General features: G+C 37.7%; 3 protein-coding genes and 1 pseudogene across 3 annotated transcripts; 3 read left to right on the plus strand and 1 right to left on the minus strand.

Annotated features, from left to right (window-relative positions):
* Nucleotides 1-5: 5 nt before the first annotated feature.
* LOC149040476 (uncharacterized) lies at nt 6-14,503 on the plus strand. Its single transcript, XM_089181436.1, has 2 exons — nt 6-383; nt 13,649-14,503. Exons 1-2 carry the CDS (start codon nt 123-125, stop codon nt 13,757-13,759), a joined length of 372 nt encoding a protein of 123 aa, XP_089037562.1. The 5' UTR covers nt 6-122; the 3' UTR covers nt 13,760-14,503.
* LOC149040477 (uncharacterized) lies at nt 646-3,032 on the plus strand (annotated as a pseudogene).
* On the plus strand, nt 6,065-7,192 carry LOC113686225 (uncharacterized). The gene is made up of 2 exons (XM_089183102.1): nt 6,065-6,333; nt 6,653-7,192. The coding sequence occupies exons 1-2, from the start codon at nt 6,181-6,183 to the stop codon at nt 7,190-7,192; spliced, it is 693 nt and encodes a 230-aa protein (XP_089039228.1). The 5' UTR covers nt 6,065-6,180.
* On the minus strand, nt 7,285-9,722 carry LOC149040478 (uncharacterized). Its single transcript, XM_089181429.1, has 3 exons — nt 9,533-9,722; nt 9,272-9,354; nt 7,285-9,140 (listed from the first exon to the last, which is right to left on the minus strand). The coding sequence occupies exons 1-3, from the start codon at nt 9,699-9,701 to the stop codon at nt 7,869-7,871; spliced, it is 1,524 nt and encodes a 507-aa protein (XP_089037555.1). The 5' UTR covers nt 9,702-9,722; the 3' UTR covers nt 7,285-7,868.
* Nucleotides 14,504-16,075: the final 1,572 nt, after the last annotated feature.

Here is a 16,075-nt window from a genome sequence, read left to right on the forward strand (position 1 = left end):
TTTTGGCGATGGAGGTGTCACGTTTTTGGTTTACGATTACCTGGAGCTTTACCTCGAGCGGAATTTTTGGAGCGGACTGATCGAGTCGCGAGCGCTTGTAAGTCTTGTATGCCTTGAAAGCTATGAAAGCCTCGTATGCTAAGTATGCCAATGTCCTAGTTGAAAAACGTGCACTTGTTGAAAAAAGCAAAATCTTAAATCTGAAACCAAACTGCATATATTCTATGCAATCTATTAAACAACACTACTACCGTGAGACTGAAGAACAAAATTCTAATGGATGCAAACTGCTTGTGAAGAAAGACGCCATGTTGAATTCACTTGATGCCCAGGAACGTAGCTACGATAACAGTACGAATGGTATTAATTTCACGATCAGAAAGGTGAATCTTATGTTTGTTTTTATTGTAGTGGTAGGGGTATTCTTTTTTAATAAATACGTGATCCAAAATCCTGCGTCTTTTGAGTATAATGTTATAATGTTATCTCTTGTTTACACAATTGTCTTGTGGGCTAATTTCTACGTAAAGTTGTTGATGTCTCCAACAAAAGCTACCGTGATTAGCTTCGATGAATGTAAAGTCTTTGAGAAAGCTGCTCAGTTATCCGTTATTGTATATGATAATAAGCTTAATGATAGCAATGATGAAGCATTTTCAACAAATGCAGTCTGTTACTGTAGATCTCGATACAACAAATTTGTTTATTTTAATCGCCCTCGTACACATAATATTCGTGTTTATGATCGTGAGCCCAGAAGAATACCAAAGAAAAGAATTTCACGTATTTGAAGAAATCCTGGAAGGTAAGACGTTTACTTCGAACCTACATCAGAAAAAGCATACCAAAGTCTTCCCGAATGCATCTTTTTACAAATAAAGCTCGTGAAAAAATATATGCACATGGAATCAGATGCGAGAATTAAGGAACAACGAAATATCCCTCTTCTGCAGTAAGGAGAAAATATCGAAAGTCTAACAAATACAGGATACTGAAAATGCAAAACCAAAATCCACATGTAATAAAAAGTCAAAAGCCAAAGCAGTCGAATGCATGGAGGTCTGATTCAGTACCAAATGTTTATAAAAATATGAATCACAGGGTTAATTGTTGAAGTCCAATCTGTCTGGGGATATAGAAACAAACCCTGGTCCTGTTATTAATTCTGTTAAAACAATTAAAGCTCCTTTCAGTCAAGACAATGTGGCAATGTTTGGGTTAAATGCTGGTACACAATGTGTAGGGGGGGGGGATGGTATTGTATCCTCAGTAGACTTGGTAAATATCATGAACATTGAAAATGAATTGTATTCTGGTCTATCTAGTCTATTCAGGTAATTCTAGTTACTGTTAACAGATGTACCTGAAATGATAATGGTTTTTGATATGAATTATCAGCTTCAATATAGTCCAAGCTATACTAGTACTATACATGGTACTTGTGAAGTACAAGATTTCAATTATTGTATGTCATTTGCTAATGCCATGCAGGCTTTGCTAGGACAAAATTACAATTCCTTTTTTTTAACAATCCTTAGTACTACAGTAGGTTTTTACTGTAATGGTGATGTTAAGTTTAAGATATTTGATTCTCATGTGGTAGAGATTCATATGGTATGCCCCATCCTCAAGGAACTTGTGTGCTGTTGGAAGTTAACACCTTAAATGAGCTGATAAACTATTTTCAAGGTCATTATCAAAATCCAAATGTTTTATTTGAACTCAAAGGTGTACATATTAATGAAGAACAATGTGATATGACACATTTCTATTCAACAGTTGTCAGCTGTCCCCCTTGAAGCAAATCATGCAGATGCTGATATTACAACCATTCATATTCCCTATTGTGCCACATCTTTTTGTAGCATTTGTTTTTCCATGATCAAATATTGTGGCTGACCATGCAAACAAGTGTTACAAAGAAAAACTCATGGTAATAACCATCCACTGACTATTAACAATTTCCCAAGGACTTCAAATATATGATGCAAATATTAGTAGTGCCTTTAATTTGGAGAAACAAGGCAAATTATTGCTTCAGAAGCTAATCACAGATAATACTAGGGATAATACTGGGTTTTTAATGTGGATTTCAAACTATTACTTTAGCTGTATTTTTCAGCACAATGAATAAATATGAAAACAAAAGCAAAAAGTGTTAAGTGTTTTATTATAAGATTCAGTCCTAATGGTACACTTGATATATTTGAAAAAATGAATGACATAGATATTCTTATTCAGTCATAGGGGGATATAAAACAATTCCAGAGTAAAGATGAAGAATATTGTGTTAAATTTATACGTTCAACTAATTTGTCAAATGCTGGAAGACAAAAGGTAATGGTAAAACATAAGTCTCATAATCAGAAAGAACTACATACAAAAAGGAAAAAAAAAGCTATGCACAAATGAAACCTGCCATGAAAAAAAAAGTTTCGTCTGATAAAGCAACATGGTACAAGTCAATGGATCCTGCAGAAAAAGAAAAGCTTTTATCTCACAGAGCTGAGTGGTATAAATCACTGGATCCTAAAGAAAAAGAAAAACTTTTGTTCAAATCAGCAGAGTGATAGAAATCACTTGGTTCTGTAGAAAAACAATCTTTTATGTAGCAGAGCAACTTGGTAGAAATCACTGGATACTGCACAAAAGCAAAAGAGAGCTGAGAATGGTTTGACTTGCTTGATTCTGCACAAAAACAAAAAAGAGCAGAATGGTATAAGTCATTGAATCCTGAAGGAAAAGAAAAACTTTTGTCTGGCAGAGCAAAATGGTATAAAACACTGGATCCTGCAGACAAAGATAAGATTTTATCAAAAGTCCAAGCTAATAAGGAAGCCTATAGAAACTCAGTTCAACATGATTTAGATCACAACTTTTCAAACTAAGATTAGGGAAGGTCCATATTTTTAAATTTGCTCTGTTTGTAATAGAAAATTATACAGAAAAACTGTTATCCAGTAAAAAAAACAAACGTACAACACTCAGCAAGAACTATTTACTGACATTAAGTCATTTGATGAAAATCAGTACATTTGTAACACCTGTTACACAAAAGTTTTGAAAGGGCAAGTCCCATGTCAAGCTGTATGTAACAAATTACATGTTTATGAACTACCACCAGAGTTGTCCATTCTAGAGAAGCATGAACAGATACACCACAGAGAATAGTGTTTGAAAAATCAGTAGTCATGCCCAAAGGTCAACAAAGAAAGATTAAAGGTTAAATCTGTAATATACTAGTTGAATATGATCAAACATGCAATATATTACCACGTCCCCCAGAAAGATCTGGAATAATACTGTTGAAACTGAAAAGAAAATTGGAATTTAGAGGTCATGTCTATTTTCAAGCAGTGCGCCCACAAGTAGTAGATGACAACCTTTTTTGAAATAGCTGTATGCCCCTGGCCACACTTGAGCTCACTATTTCAGTATACTATTCCGACACCCGTAGTATCACTACACTTGATCTCAAGGATCCAGGACCATCCAGGTATCCCAGTTAGCCTGCTCACAGGGTCCATTTTAAACTTAAAATTTGCGTGTTAGGAACAGCCTGCAAATTGATTTCGTTTTGACTACAAGGTGGGTTGTTTGTTTATACTGTGGTTGAGATACAACAAGCGAATTCTCATTTACGTCACGGAAATCATTACGAATTTTCACAGGACGGTTTCAATTTAGCGCTTATAGCCGTGAGTAGCGGCCTATAAAACTCAAATGAAAGGAAAGTTTATGAAAGGAAAACAGCCAAGAGCTCGATACAAATCAGTGGCTTTGTTTATACACAGAGCTACCTTAAAATGTCTAGGGTACGAGAGAGTTTTGAGATGATCACAACACTCGTAATAACAATGAAGCTGATTTGAGCGACCCGATGTCGTTCAAAGCGCTGAAAAGATTGTCATAGCTGCTAGCGAATAATCTTCGCAACACAATAACAATCAAAACGAGTCAGAAAATTTGGATTCAAGGCAATTGAGAGCACAAATGCCTTATAAAACACCGTTTTCATCACGACAGTCGCGCAAGCAGCAGAAACTTTTTTATCTCTTCCGTTTGCTATTGACCACAAACAAAAATCAATATTTATATCACACTTCTCAATAAGCACCAGTAACTGGTGATCTACCAAGCTACGACAAATATCGCACGATCTGGAAGTCACATCAGGTCCGAAGTCTGATAAAAAGATATCAGTGCTGGTCACATCGCAAAGCTTCGGCATCACTTATAAAATTCTGAAGCGATAACAACTTATTACAACTAATAACATCATCAAGTTTCGTATTCCTACAATCGCCTATAGTGTTTGCATCATGGCGTTCCGTTAAAAAAATGGTTAAAAATTGCCCAGTTGAGATTTCTTCGTCCCACATGCAAAGATCTTTGCGGTCTAACTGTCAGCGGATTTGCGTTCCTAGACCTCCAAATTGCGTCTGTAGGTGTAGGCTCATCGCTTAAAAATTCTGTCTGTCCTTAAACCAATGTTGAATTTAACACGTGTTTCGACGACTAACGCGTAGTGAAGGCGATTTTCGGATTCATTTAAACAAAACGAAACATTCAAGAATTTAAATTGATTAAGGTGGCTCGCGTTTGCTTTGCAAAGCGCTGAAAATTTATTTGCAAAACAACCGCAGATTCTACGACTCCATAATAGCAAAAAAGCCGATTTGACAAAGCTCATAATTCTTAGAAACCCTTACAAATCGCGTTTTTCAAGTTGCGTACTACGCGTACGAACTCCAGAATAAAGATTTGGGGCCGAAAAAAAGAAAAAGATGATTTAATTGAAGCAAATTATCGTAGTTTCATAGGCTACGACGACATTTCAAGCTCTCTAAACAAAGTACCTCATGCTAGCGAATTCGCGTGTTTTCAAACCCTAAGGTTGCTCTGGTAACAAGTTTAATCTGAAGTGATGTTCTCCTCTTCCTCCAGAAATTTAGTACTTTCTTCACATCAGTTGGCAACAATTTATATTTGCCACCTTGCTCAGCTATTCATTTAGAGTTTAAATATCAAAGTTCAAATTCTCAGCATTTATCAAGTGCTTCCTCATAGAACAAGTTGGAAGCATGTAATTTTTATGCGCTCTGTAGATCCTCAACAGTGATCGCATTAAGCGCATGCCTGAAAGTATATTGATAATTTGGAGGAAATTCGATTCTTGCCAAATCTCGGATACATTATAAACAACCAAAAGAATTTCTCCTGTTTTGACATTTGTACTTTCAACACAAAGATATATTTGGTTTTAACCCCTTGCTGTCGGAAGTAATAACGTGATTTCTTTAACCCGTTGTGTAGGATGCGCTCTGGATTTCAATTCCTTCCATGCCAACCCACGCATGTGATTAAATTAAGTCTTGCAACATTGTATATCTACGATATACATCCATACCATAATTTAAATCTTACTTGATAAAGCTAGATAAGGAAAATCCACCATTAAAATCGCCATAACTAGTTAAAAAGCCTTGTCATGCACTCGGCGAGGTTTCCGTATTTGAGTAATTAAGTAACTCTAATCCGCTCTCTGGTTTCGGTTTTTTTCGGATAGGGTCTTTTTCTTTGATTCAAAACAGTTTTACTTCTGATTATGCAAGCACTTAATTTACAGTATCCAGGTTTTCTTAACCATTCATCATTGAGTACATAAGCTCTTTGTGTGAGCTGATTTCTTAATAAGCTGAGAATTCTAAGACTATTAATGATATAGTTGGATGACAATAAAGAGCTCAATTATAAACGTCGAGTAAGACACGCAATAAGCAACACCAAAAGAAACAATCATTTTTTGACGTTTTAAGCCAAGACCTACCGTTAGGAATTTACAACAGAAATCCACTTAGAATGAACCATCCACGCGCCTTGATTGGAAACTAGATGCGGAATTAAGTGTAGGAATTTGGTAATAAAAGCGAATAAAGGAGAAAGCTTACAAACCGTCAGCCTCATAAAAAAAAAACTCCACCGTCTTTAAAAGCGCAACAATCTAACTAAGACTCAGTCTGTCTTCCCACTTTATTGTTCCGTCCCCGACGATGTACATACACCGATATCACGCACCGCCATCTTTGATCGAGTGCCGCACCAAAACGAGGCTGGACGGGCATGCGGTCATTTGGAGGGTTGCGTTACATGGAGTTTGAGTGGAAATAACTCGCAAATATGGCTCACGATCATTGCTGTGTAAATTACTGTACGAACGACAAACGAAACGAAAGTGGTCAGAATTTGTCGTTTTTCAACTTTCCTAAAAATTCTTCACAGAGATCGAAGTGGATTGCCGCGATAAAGCGAGATGAAGGGACGCTTTTTCAGGTGAGTGTCGAGTCGTGACTACAGCGAGCTGTCAAACGCACGTGTGCACTTTTGATATATATGTTCGGGAAGTTTTTCGATTTAAGACTCAGTTAGTTCCCGTCTTACTTGCTTCTTACACGTGAATTGCGTACTCGATTCATATCCAGAGGAACTATAGACTCATTACATTAGATTTTGGTCGATTCTGGCCGAAACTGTCAAACGCACATGGCACCAGTTTGTTTGTTTTCATTGACTCGAATATGATTATTAATATTCCATGAGATTCTCCCTTGTTATCAGCGATTTAATTCAGAGTGTTAAACTCGTTTCCTAGATCAAGAAAGGCTCTACTCTAGTGTGTTCTGCTCACTTCAAGCCAAGCGATATGTTTAAAACTATAACAGGGCTTATACGTCTGAAACCAGGAGTTGTGCCTTCGCAGTTTCAATGGACAAAGTCCAGCCAAGACCGCCCACAAAATAAACTACAAGAGTTAAAAACTATGGCAGAACAGCAAGAACAAGAGGAGCGACGACAATCTTTTGTCGATTCATTCCAGCAGGATGTCAAAATGGAGGAAGGGGAGACTGCATCAGGAGGCCAGGGAGCCAGTGCCAGTGCTAGTGATGAGCAAATGGAAGAAATGGCTACGGACGAACCGGAAAACGAAAACATAGAACCCGCCGAATTGAGTGCAGTGGAACAAATTGAAATCCTTAAAGCACAAATCAGTGATTTAGAGCAACAAGTGGAAGATCTAAAAGGGACCAGGTTTGGAGCTGAGCCCCTTTTGCCACTTTCGTTGGCTGGTTCAGTAAACCAAATATGGACAATTTGCTGCCTTCTTACAACCTTTAGAGGGCCACTATATTGAAACTATAACTTGCCTGTTAGTATTGTGTAGTTCTATTACATTTCCTTACCCCCCCCCCCCCCCCCATCTCCCAGCATCTGGAAATGCAATTAACCTTCAAATGTTTCTTTAATGTTTTTGGTCTTCATGAACCCAACCCTTTCCCCTCCCCTTCATCTCCAGGTATTTACAATCCTTTCTATGGGGGCAGTATTGAGATTTTTTGGAGCTACACTTCCTTCAGCAAAACAAGGGTTAGCAATAAGAGTTGTAACAGTTAACCAGTTACTTAGAAACAGGTGACAAATAAATCAAAGATTGGATTTGACTTTACAAAGAACAGTTTTTTACAATTATTTCAGTGATTCCAGAAAAAAAAATCACCTCTTCCTTTTGGGAAATTATGGTGAGAGGGTAATTTTCCTCATTTCCAGGGGGATTTCTGATATGGCCCCAAATCATTATTTTAAAGGTTTACAAATTTTAGGATAGAGGTGGTGCCCCCTTGTAAGGGAGGTTCGAAATCAAATTCTCTATACAGCTCACATGAGTTGGTTACATGTACTTAGTCCAAAAATCCTAAATCCTTTCATAAATTATTTGTCTCTGCTGCTGCAGCATACATCCTATTTCAAGCACTTATCAAAACATTAGGCTTAGTCATACAGATTTTTTTAACTATGCTTCACAAAGCAGGCTATGCCCCCACTTTTTTTAACAGTTCAGGGAGGAGGTATTCAAAATAAAATTTGTCTAATTTCATCTTCATCTCTGAACAAAATTCTGCATCAAACCTCACTCTTTCTAAATGAAAGTCAGATTTACAATAAACATAAAAATCTACCCATTCACAACCTGTCAACATCATCTGTCCCATGATCTGGTAGTAATAGCTATGTGTTTTTCGAAGTTTATAAACCCCATTTACACATTTCAGATATTTCAGCTGCGAGATTGAATCCGTAATAGGGCACTTGATTTCCAGCAGCCCCCAGGGATTGTTTTCAGAGGGATCATAGACCCTTCGATCTGGAGAGGCAGCCAGATGTGGACATGATGGGTTGATAACAATCCCGGCAGGGAAAACATCGCAATCTCCACTGTCAGCATATGCAGACGCTGCCTCTTCTTCTGTATTTATACCATGCCTCATGGCTGCAGTTTGTACAGTCTTCTTTAGTTGCCTTGCTGCCAGTGATTCAAAGTCAGCCCTTCGGGCACAAACATCTTTAAATTTACTCGAAGATAGCCTCTGTGCCCTCAGATCATGCCACTTCTGAGTGTCAGACTGCTCCCTTGTTTCTTCCTCATATAAACAGGATTGTGCTTGTGAGACACTAAGCCCTTCAGCAAAGTTAAGTTCTGCCAAAGTAGGCACAAATGTATAATTGCTTTTAAGCAATGGTACACCAAAAGGCAGTGGCTCCTGTGGCCCCTCAACATTAATGTGAATTTTTGGATCATTGGTTGTGTTCTGACGTTGTTGGTATGATATAACTGAGCCATGATCTACTCTCCCTAGTTTACTATTCACATAGTCCAAACTGTCAGTTTCTGGAACAATACTGTTTACTTGCATGTCTTCATATTGTTTGAATATGTTTCTCATAGAATCAATGATTTTGGGTGAACCAAAATGTTCTGGAATCGGATTATACAGAGTGGACCGTACTCCATCTAACCTGCGTATTTTCTTTTTTTGTGTTGCATCATTGCTCGGTGGTTTCACTTGCTGCACCAGCACCTCTTGCACCTCGCGGGGATTGATTCCTGCTGTCCTTTGAGGAACGTGCCATGTTTGTGGTAGACTTGTTTTTGACATGGCAGGAGGTACACTTTTTAAGCCCAGTTTTCTATAATGCTCAAGGAGGTAAACCAGCCCTATTGCATGGTTACAGAGCCCTGCACCTGCTTCACAGTTGCAGGAGGTACTGGTTATTTTAACTTCGGGAGTCCTTGATATCTCAACCTAAAAAAAATTAAATGGATAAATATCTGCTGTGAATGTGTGTGTGTATGTTTTAAGAATTAACTCGTATGAAAATTACATCAAGCAAAGTTCGAGCTGAGACAAAACTTAAGTATTATAAATAAGCTTACCTGTAACCTCCATGGCTCTTCATTTTTTCTCTGTGATTTGTAGCTTCGAGCTCTAACAATTACTTCTGTATCCTGAGTTTTTACTGAAAGCAAAGTGCGAATATGGAAGTTTAATACACTATAGATTTTGCACAAGAGATTTCGAATGGCGAATCGTGCAATAAACGAAAAAAAAGCACCATCTAAGATGCTTAAAGAAGCATGCGTAGCGTGAAATCACACCAGTGTTGCAGTTAAATTTGAGACTGAAAGGACTTTTACCTTCGACATCGAAGATATACCCTTCGCAGAAGTTACTATAACCACGAGTTACCACCTTCTTCGGGACTTCTCCATCGGTCTCAAGCCATGTCTCGATAAAAGAGGCGTCAAAAAATGGAACATTGCGGAGAGATTTCGACCACGCAGCAGAAAATCTACCTTCAGCCATATTGGCTAAACAAGCATGTCGTCCAGGATGCCCGTCCAGCCTCGTTTTGGTGCGGCACTCGATCAAAGATGGCGGTGCGTGATATCGGTGTATAGCGGTCAATAGCTCTTCAAAAAACGAACCAATCACTGCAAAGAATAGCCGGACAAAATGCGTCATGCGCGGACATTTCGCGGGAGGCACTTTCGCATGGTGGTGTTCATTACAGCTTCTCTAAAGTCGATCGCATCAATGAGCTTAAGAACCGGATGAGTTAAGCTTCACGTCCGGCGAAATGGTGTTTGAGCGGCGAAATTCTACGGCTACATACACGCAAAGTCTATTACCCTCTTATAACATATATACTATTACTTTTAACCTTTCTATCTCCTGGCATTTGACGATCCATACTTTCATGTTTGTTTCACATTGAGTGCGTTAAATGTTTGAGATCTACCTGGAACTATCTACTCAAGACAAGATAATTCTCTAAAAATTCAGCATACCTTCGATTATAATGTGCGACATGTTTCTAGTTTTTGCATGGCCATGCGCTTCTTTCAAAACCACAACGTCATTTCCGATCCAAATCTGCTCTGATCTCCGAGAAAGAGTTTTATTATAAAAGTTCTAACTACATGTATGATGTTAAGAATAGCAAAGAACGAGATGAAAACCGCCATGGGATACCAAACAAAAGTCGGCAAACTATGGTGATCAACAAAACTCAGCTTGTTTCAGGATAAAACAAAATCTTTTCGTCTATTCAAGAAATTTTTCTTTATAAAAATATTTGAACGTAGATCTTTCGAAAGCATTCGATACGGTAAATCACGACATTCTTTTTGACAAACTCAATCATTATGGGATCCGTGGTCTGGCACTAGAATGGGTCAAAAGTTATCTTTCTGAGAGGACACAATTTGTCGAATTTAATAACGTTAGATCTGCCCCACAGGGGATTCCCTGTGGGGTGCCTCAAGGTTCTATTCTTGGTCCCTTATTTTTTATCCTGTATGTTAATGATTTGAACAATGCTTCCCTGCTTGATGCAATCTTGTTTGCTGATGATACAAACTTATTTATCTCCCATAATGACCCTGTTTACCTAATTAACACATTAAATAGAGAATTAAACAAATTGTCAACCTGGTTTGCAGCAAACCGGCTCTCCTTGAATTTAGCCAAGACTAATTTTATGGTATTCAAGCCTTGGCAAAAGAAGCAATCCTTTGAATTTCAAGTTTTCATAAATGAGCAGCCTATTCTTCGTGTTTCTGAGACCATGTTTTTGGGTGTTTTATTAGATGACAATTTGACCTGGAAATCGCATATATCCTTAACAGCAAATAAATTATCCAAATCTATAGGTATTATTCATAAATCTAGGTTTTTTCTCTCTACTCACTCCCTTCGTACTTTATACAATTCTATGATCCTTCCATATTTGTATTATTGCAATTTAGCTTGGGCTGGTACCTATAAGTCAAACCTTCAAAGAATTGTAACCTTACAGAAACGTGCGTTAAGAATAGTAAGCATGCATTGCCCATACTGGCCCTATTTTAAAGGAACTTAAACTCTTAAAATTTCATGATATCCATTCGTTTCAATTAGGTACTTTTATGTTTTCATTCGAGAACTCTACACTCCCTTCCAAATTCAACTTTTTTTTTACTGAATAGTCAAATCCACAATTATAATACTAGGAATGCTCAGTCCTTCCGTTTGCCACTGTGCAGAACGAACACCAGGAAGTTTTCAATTTACTTTCAAGGTCCAAACTTTTATAATTCGTTAAATTCTGACATTACTAGTTCTCCATCCTCCGCTTCTTTTAAAAGAAAGCTTAAGGAATTTCTTCTCTCTAAGTATTAGCTTCTGTAAGGCAGTAATTCTTAACTAACTTACTTAATATGTGTGTGCGTGTGTGTGTGTGTACGTGTGCGCGGTCAAAGTTAATTACCATAAGTCCATATTGTAATTCTAATATAAGATTAGTTATTTTAAGTGAGAAAGCCTGACTTGTTATAAGCCTCGTGGTTTCTTTCAGGTTTTCTCGCCATTTATTTTCTGTCATCAATTTTCTTCATTTTTTTTTCCATGTGTAAATGTCGTATATGGCAAATAAATATTGTATTGTATTGAACGTGGACCGGAAATAACTTCTATCGTCTAGATAGTGTTGGTGGTATAAAACAACTCCTCAATTTCATCCCGAAGTGACTCTATATGTGCGTGATCTCTTAACTTGCAATATGCGTGAAGTGATATCAAGCCATATTTTTTTCATTTAAAATCGTGAAGCATTTAGAAAAAAACGTAAACAAGATAACAAGAAAGAATTTACAATAACAATCCACTAAAGGGTTAATGAAAAAAACACTTAAAAGAACATTAAGGCGATTGTTCGACTCTAGATGTAAGCTAAGAGGTATTTCTTATTGAAATCAATCCACTTTATGATTAATTTTCTCTTGAGAAGTAAATTGGGTTTGTTTCACTAAGTCGAATCAATTATAGGTTATTTGAAATGATCGACGTAACCTATGCGAATATCAAACAAAAAAAAAAACAACAAACAAAAAAAAGTTTGAGATTTTAAGATGAAACGTGCTGCGATGCACTCTAAAAGTTTGTTTGTGGTTTTAGGCTCTTGTTCCGAGCACGTTCGATTACTGGTACCTACAGTTTGTTCCCTGAAAAACTAGGGTCATCCAGAAAGCTTTCAATCATTGCTGTAACAAGAAATAAAACGATGCCGTTTAAGTGATAGTTGATCAATTACAAGTGCAAATCGTCAAGTATTGGATCTTCTTCTGATACTTCCTGGTCGAACAATCGTCCACGAAATCTTGTTTTTATTGTTGCATTTCCTTTTCAAAGACACGAAATAGTTTTACATGAATCATTGCACACGTTGGAGTTCTATTTTAAAGCTCACACATCTATCTAATTTCCTATGCACAAGAATTCAAGCATTACAAAAGTGTAATATGATCATAAACATAAGACTAGTACTTCAGGGTTTTAAAATTTATATGTGTAGATTAAATGATTCTGGTGTACATTGCCAGTATTATCAAAAGCTTAGGGTGGTTTCTCAGCAAGGAAAAGGGGGAGGGACTGAGGGAGGTTCTGGTAATAAGATCTGTAAACCGGTGAGGGACAGGGTTGTTTGTTTAGCACTCTTCAAGATTATCGCCCTTTCCTCTGCACGAACCACCGTCTGCCTTCCATGCAACGCCTATGAATACAGCGTGCAGTCAAAATCATGGGTGGCCTAGAATTAGGAGACACATTTCCGCCGAATTCTTCGTATTTTAAATCCTCTGTTTTCGACTCAGCCGTTAATGAAAACCATTTTGTATAAAGTTTTTTTTGTATGTTCAAAACTTAATATAGACAAGACTAGTGAAATTTGCGTATTCAGTTTATAGGTGACAAATATTAAAGTCCGCTCGGAAGCTCTGGTGGATAGAGATCAATTTTCTAGCTTGATATAATGATTTAAGATGTGAAGATACGGGACAAAATTAGTTACTCACCGGGATTTTCAGTTAGGCTAAGGTTAAGATTTCAACCAACAACAAACTGGCATAAAAACATGCCTGACTCGGTTTTGTAAATCCGAAAAGGAAAACCTGCAGTAGGATTTCAGGATTTCAAATGATCACAACAGAAACCTCTTCAAGCCTGACATTGAGCCTCTGAAAGTACGATTCCGATGAGTTAGGCCAATATGATATGGAAAGCTCGAGACACAGAAGATGGTGTATACATTATTATTTATACATTCACTAATTCTTCACAGAGCGATACATTATTAAGTAATATCTCTGTAAATATTGATCGTACCTTTCAGACTGCAGAAGGAGATTTCTGGTTCGGGCGAAAAGTGACCACTCTAGATTTAAAACTTTAGTCAATTTTTTTTTCGTGGCTCACCGAACCTTTATTTTTTGCAGCGAATACAGCTGACTTTTACAGACAGCCAAGTGGCAGATTTTCTCGAAGAACTTGGGGCAAAGCTTGGGGGACATTTAGCATTGTTAGACGCTGTGAGTGGACGACCGTGATTTAAAATGGTCGTATAAGCCCAGACTCATACTGCCATTGAGAGGAGAAGAAAGAGCAAAATGAAAAACAACATACACTTCAGTCATTATTTGTAGTTACTTGTCATCTTGTGAAATTGCAGATGTGAAATAATTTTGAGTGACATGTTGCTGAATTACTTGTGATTTTGTTCTGATTTCCAGGCGAGACCGCAGTTAATGATCTAAACAGGTAGTAAGTACCTAGTATATGGTTTTTCTTTTAAATACTGTAGTGTTTGATAAAACCACTCCTTCGGTTGAATGTCGTCAATCACCCTTTAACAGGGACCGCATGGTTATGTATGCGATACAATTTATTTGGGAGCCTCCAACTGTACAAGACCTGCTGCAGTCCAGTATTTATCCATTTTATACTTAGCCACTTTTTAAAACACGTATAACTAAAAAACATCGGGTACTAGGAGAAGTCGAATACTGTGCTGACTCTGGATGAATGTAACCAATCAATTGATGTAACATGGCACTCTAGAGTAATGATTGAAGCGGTCTTGTGTGTTAATTTTTCAGAACAGCGCGAAGTGGCCCAAAATTTACGTTTCACTTATAGCACTAGCGAAATCATAATTTTGTTTTCTTTCTTTTTGTAGGGGCGCAGAGATAGGATAGAAACACGCGGGGCCGTCCTTTAAATAATGTTTATCAAAACAGTAACAAAAATGAGTTGTTAAATTTTTTTTAGTCTCAACAAAGTTATCGTAATTGTTCCATTTTGGTCTCCACTTATTTTGTATTGCCTTTCGATGTAAAAACATTTTCCTAATAAGACGGATAATTTTACTTATCAAGGGCGTATGCCAGTTTTAGGCAGGCGCCTGTTTGTTTGTTTTTCTCTTGTTCTTCTCTTTTTGGAAACAAAGAAGACTTACGTAACGTATTGTAAAAATCAAAATTCGGCCAAGCACAAAGAGATATAATATCCTACGATTCTCTTCCCAACTGAGACAAAGCATTCCGTAGTATAGTTTGAAAAGTAAAAATGCAAAGGATCTGTTTCAAACTCTTGTAAACTTGAAGCTAGCCTGCAGTACAGGCGTCTTGTTAGTATAAGTGATAACATGATTGCCAGATCAATTTGGGATAAATTAGCACGGGCAAATGTTTCAAAGGATAACCAAATTGCACAAGCCCGTAGGGCGAGTGAAATTTTTGTTCTTTGAAAAATTTACGCTGGTAATCTTCCCCGTCTTTAGCACAAAATGTTGCATAAAAGTCCTCGAGAATTTTTATTCAGAGCCTATACTTTCATATCGTTTTTTGAAGCCAGACTTTTAGCCAGGTTTTCCTTTGTTTGGGTTTTTTTGAGCATTCTCCCTCAAACTCTGAATGAAAACGTCGCTTCTAGAAACCCGTTTGACGTCTGCATCTCGGTGTATTGTGCGGCATCGTACCAAAATGACAATTACCTGTAGACATACGGCTTTCTTTTAATGCTAATTGATTTTCGTGGTCGTCAAAATACTTACCGCGTTCCAAAATTATGTTTGCAAGGTGATGGTGAACAACTTGGAGTGCTTCTTTGAAGATTTCATAGGCTTTTGCACCCTTTGGTTGTAAAATCTCCAGCAACTGCTCATTTTTTTTCGATCGTATTTGCTTCACTTTTATCCTCTCTTCTTCAGTTGCGTTAAAGACATCCTCAGCTGCCATTTATAGTAAAAATGCATCTGCATCTATATCTCCTACAAGCTCCCGTTTTACTTTTCTCAAAATCTTTCTACACGCGTCGCTCAATGGTTTGTCAAGAGTTGTATTTCTTGCCCCACCAGTTGCCATGGTTGCTGGACAGCAATCATTGTACATTTACGTCTCTTAATTTTGAGCCATTGGGAATGCGGAAGCGAAGGCTCCTTGTCAGTCTCGTCACTCTGTCATATGTGCCAACGCAGACTAGTTCCGCCATCGCTGAGCACCAGCAGTCGATAGATTGGTTAAAACGTGACTAGGAAATAAAACTAAGGGATTAAAACCGATGAAAGGTTACCAAGAAGCTAAAGGTATTACTTGACTAGGTCGACGGTACATGCAAGACGTAAAGGTCCGTGGGACGATATTACAGCAGTCAGTAACTGACCACCCTGTCCTAACTATCAACACTCGAGGGAGTTCATCTTTCAACAAAACGCATTTTCGAAAGACAGCTCATCCCAAGTAAGTGCGACGTAGCTGATTTCTTTGCAAACACCAGAACAAAACCGGCATTATGATGACAAGCGTACCGCTCTGAATGTCCGAGTTACAATTTGTTAAGATACCTACATTTGAAGCTGATCCGTG

The sequence above is a fragment of the Pocillopora damicornis genome, chromosome 9 (assembly GCF_964200805.1).
Source record: "Pocillopora damicornis chromosome 9, jaPocDami1.2, whole genome shotgun sequence".
Taxonomy (NCBI): domain Eukaryota; kingdom Metazoa; phylum Cnidaria; class Anthozoa; order Scleractinia; family Pocilloporidae; genus Pocillopora; species Pocillopora damicornis.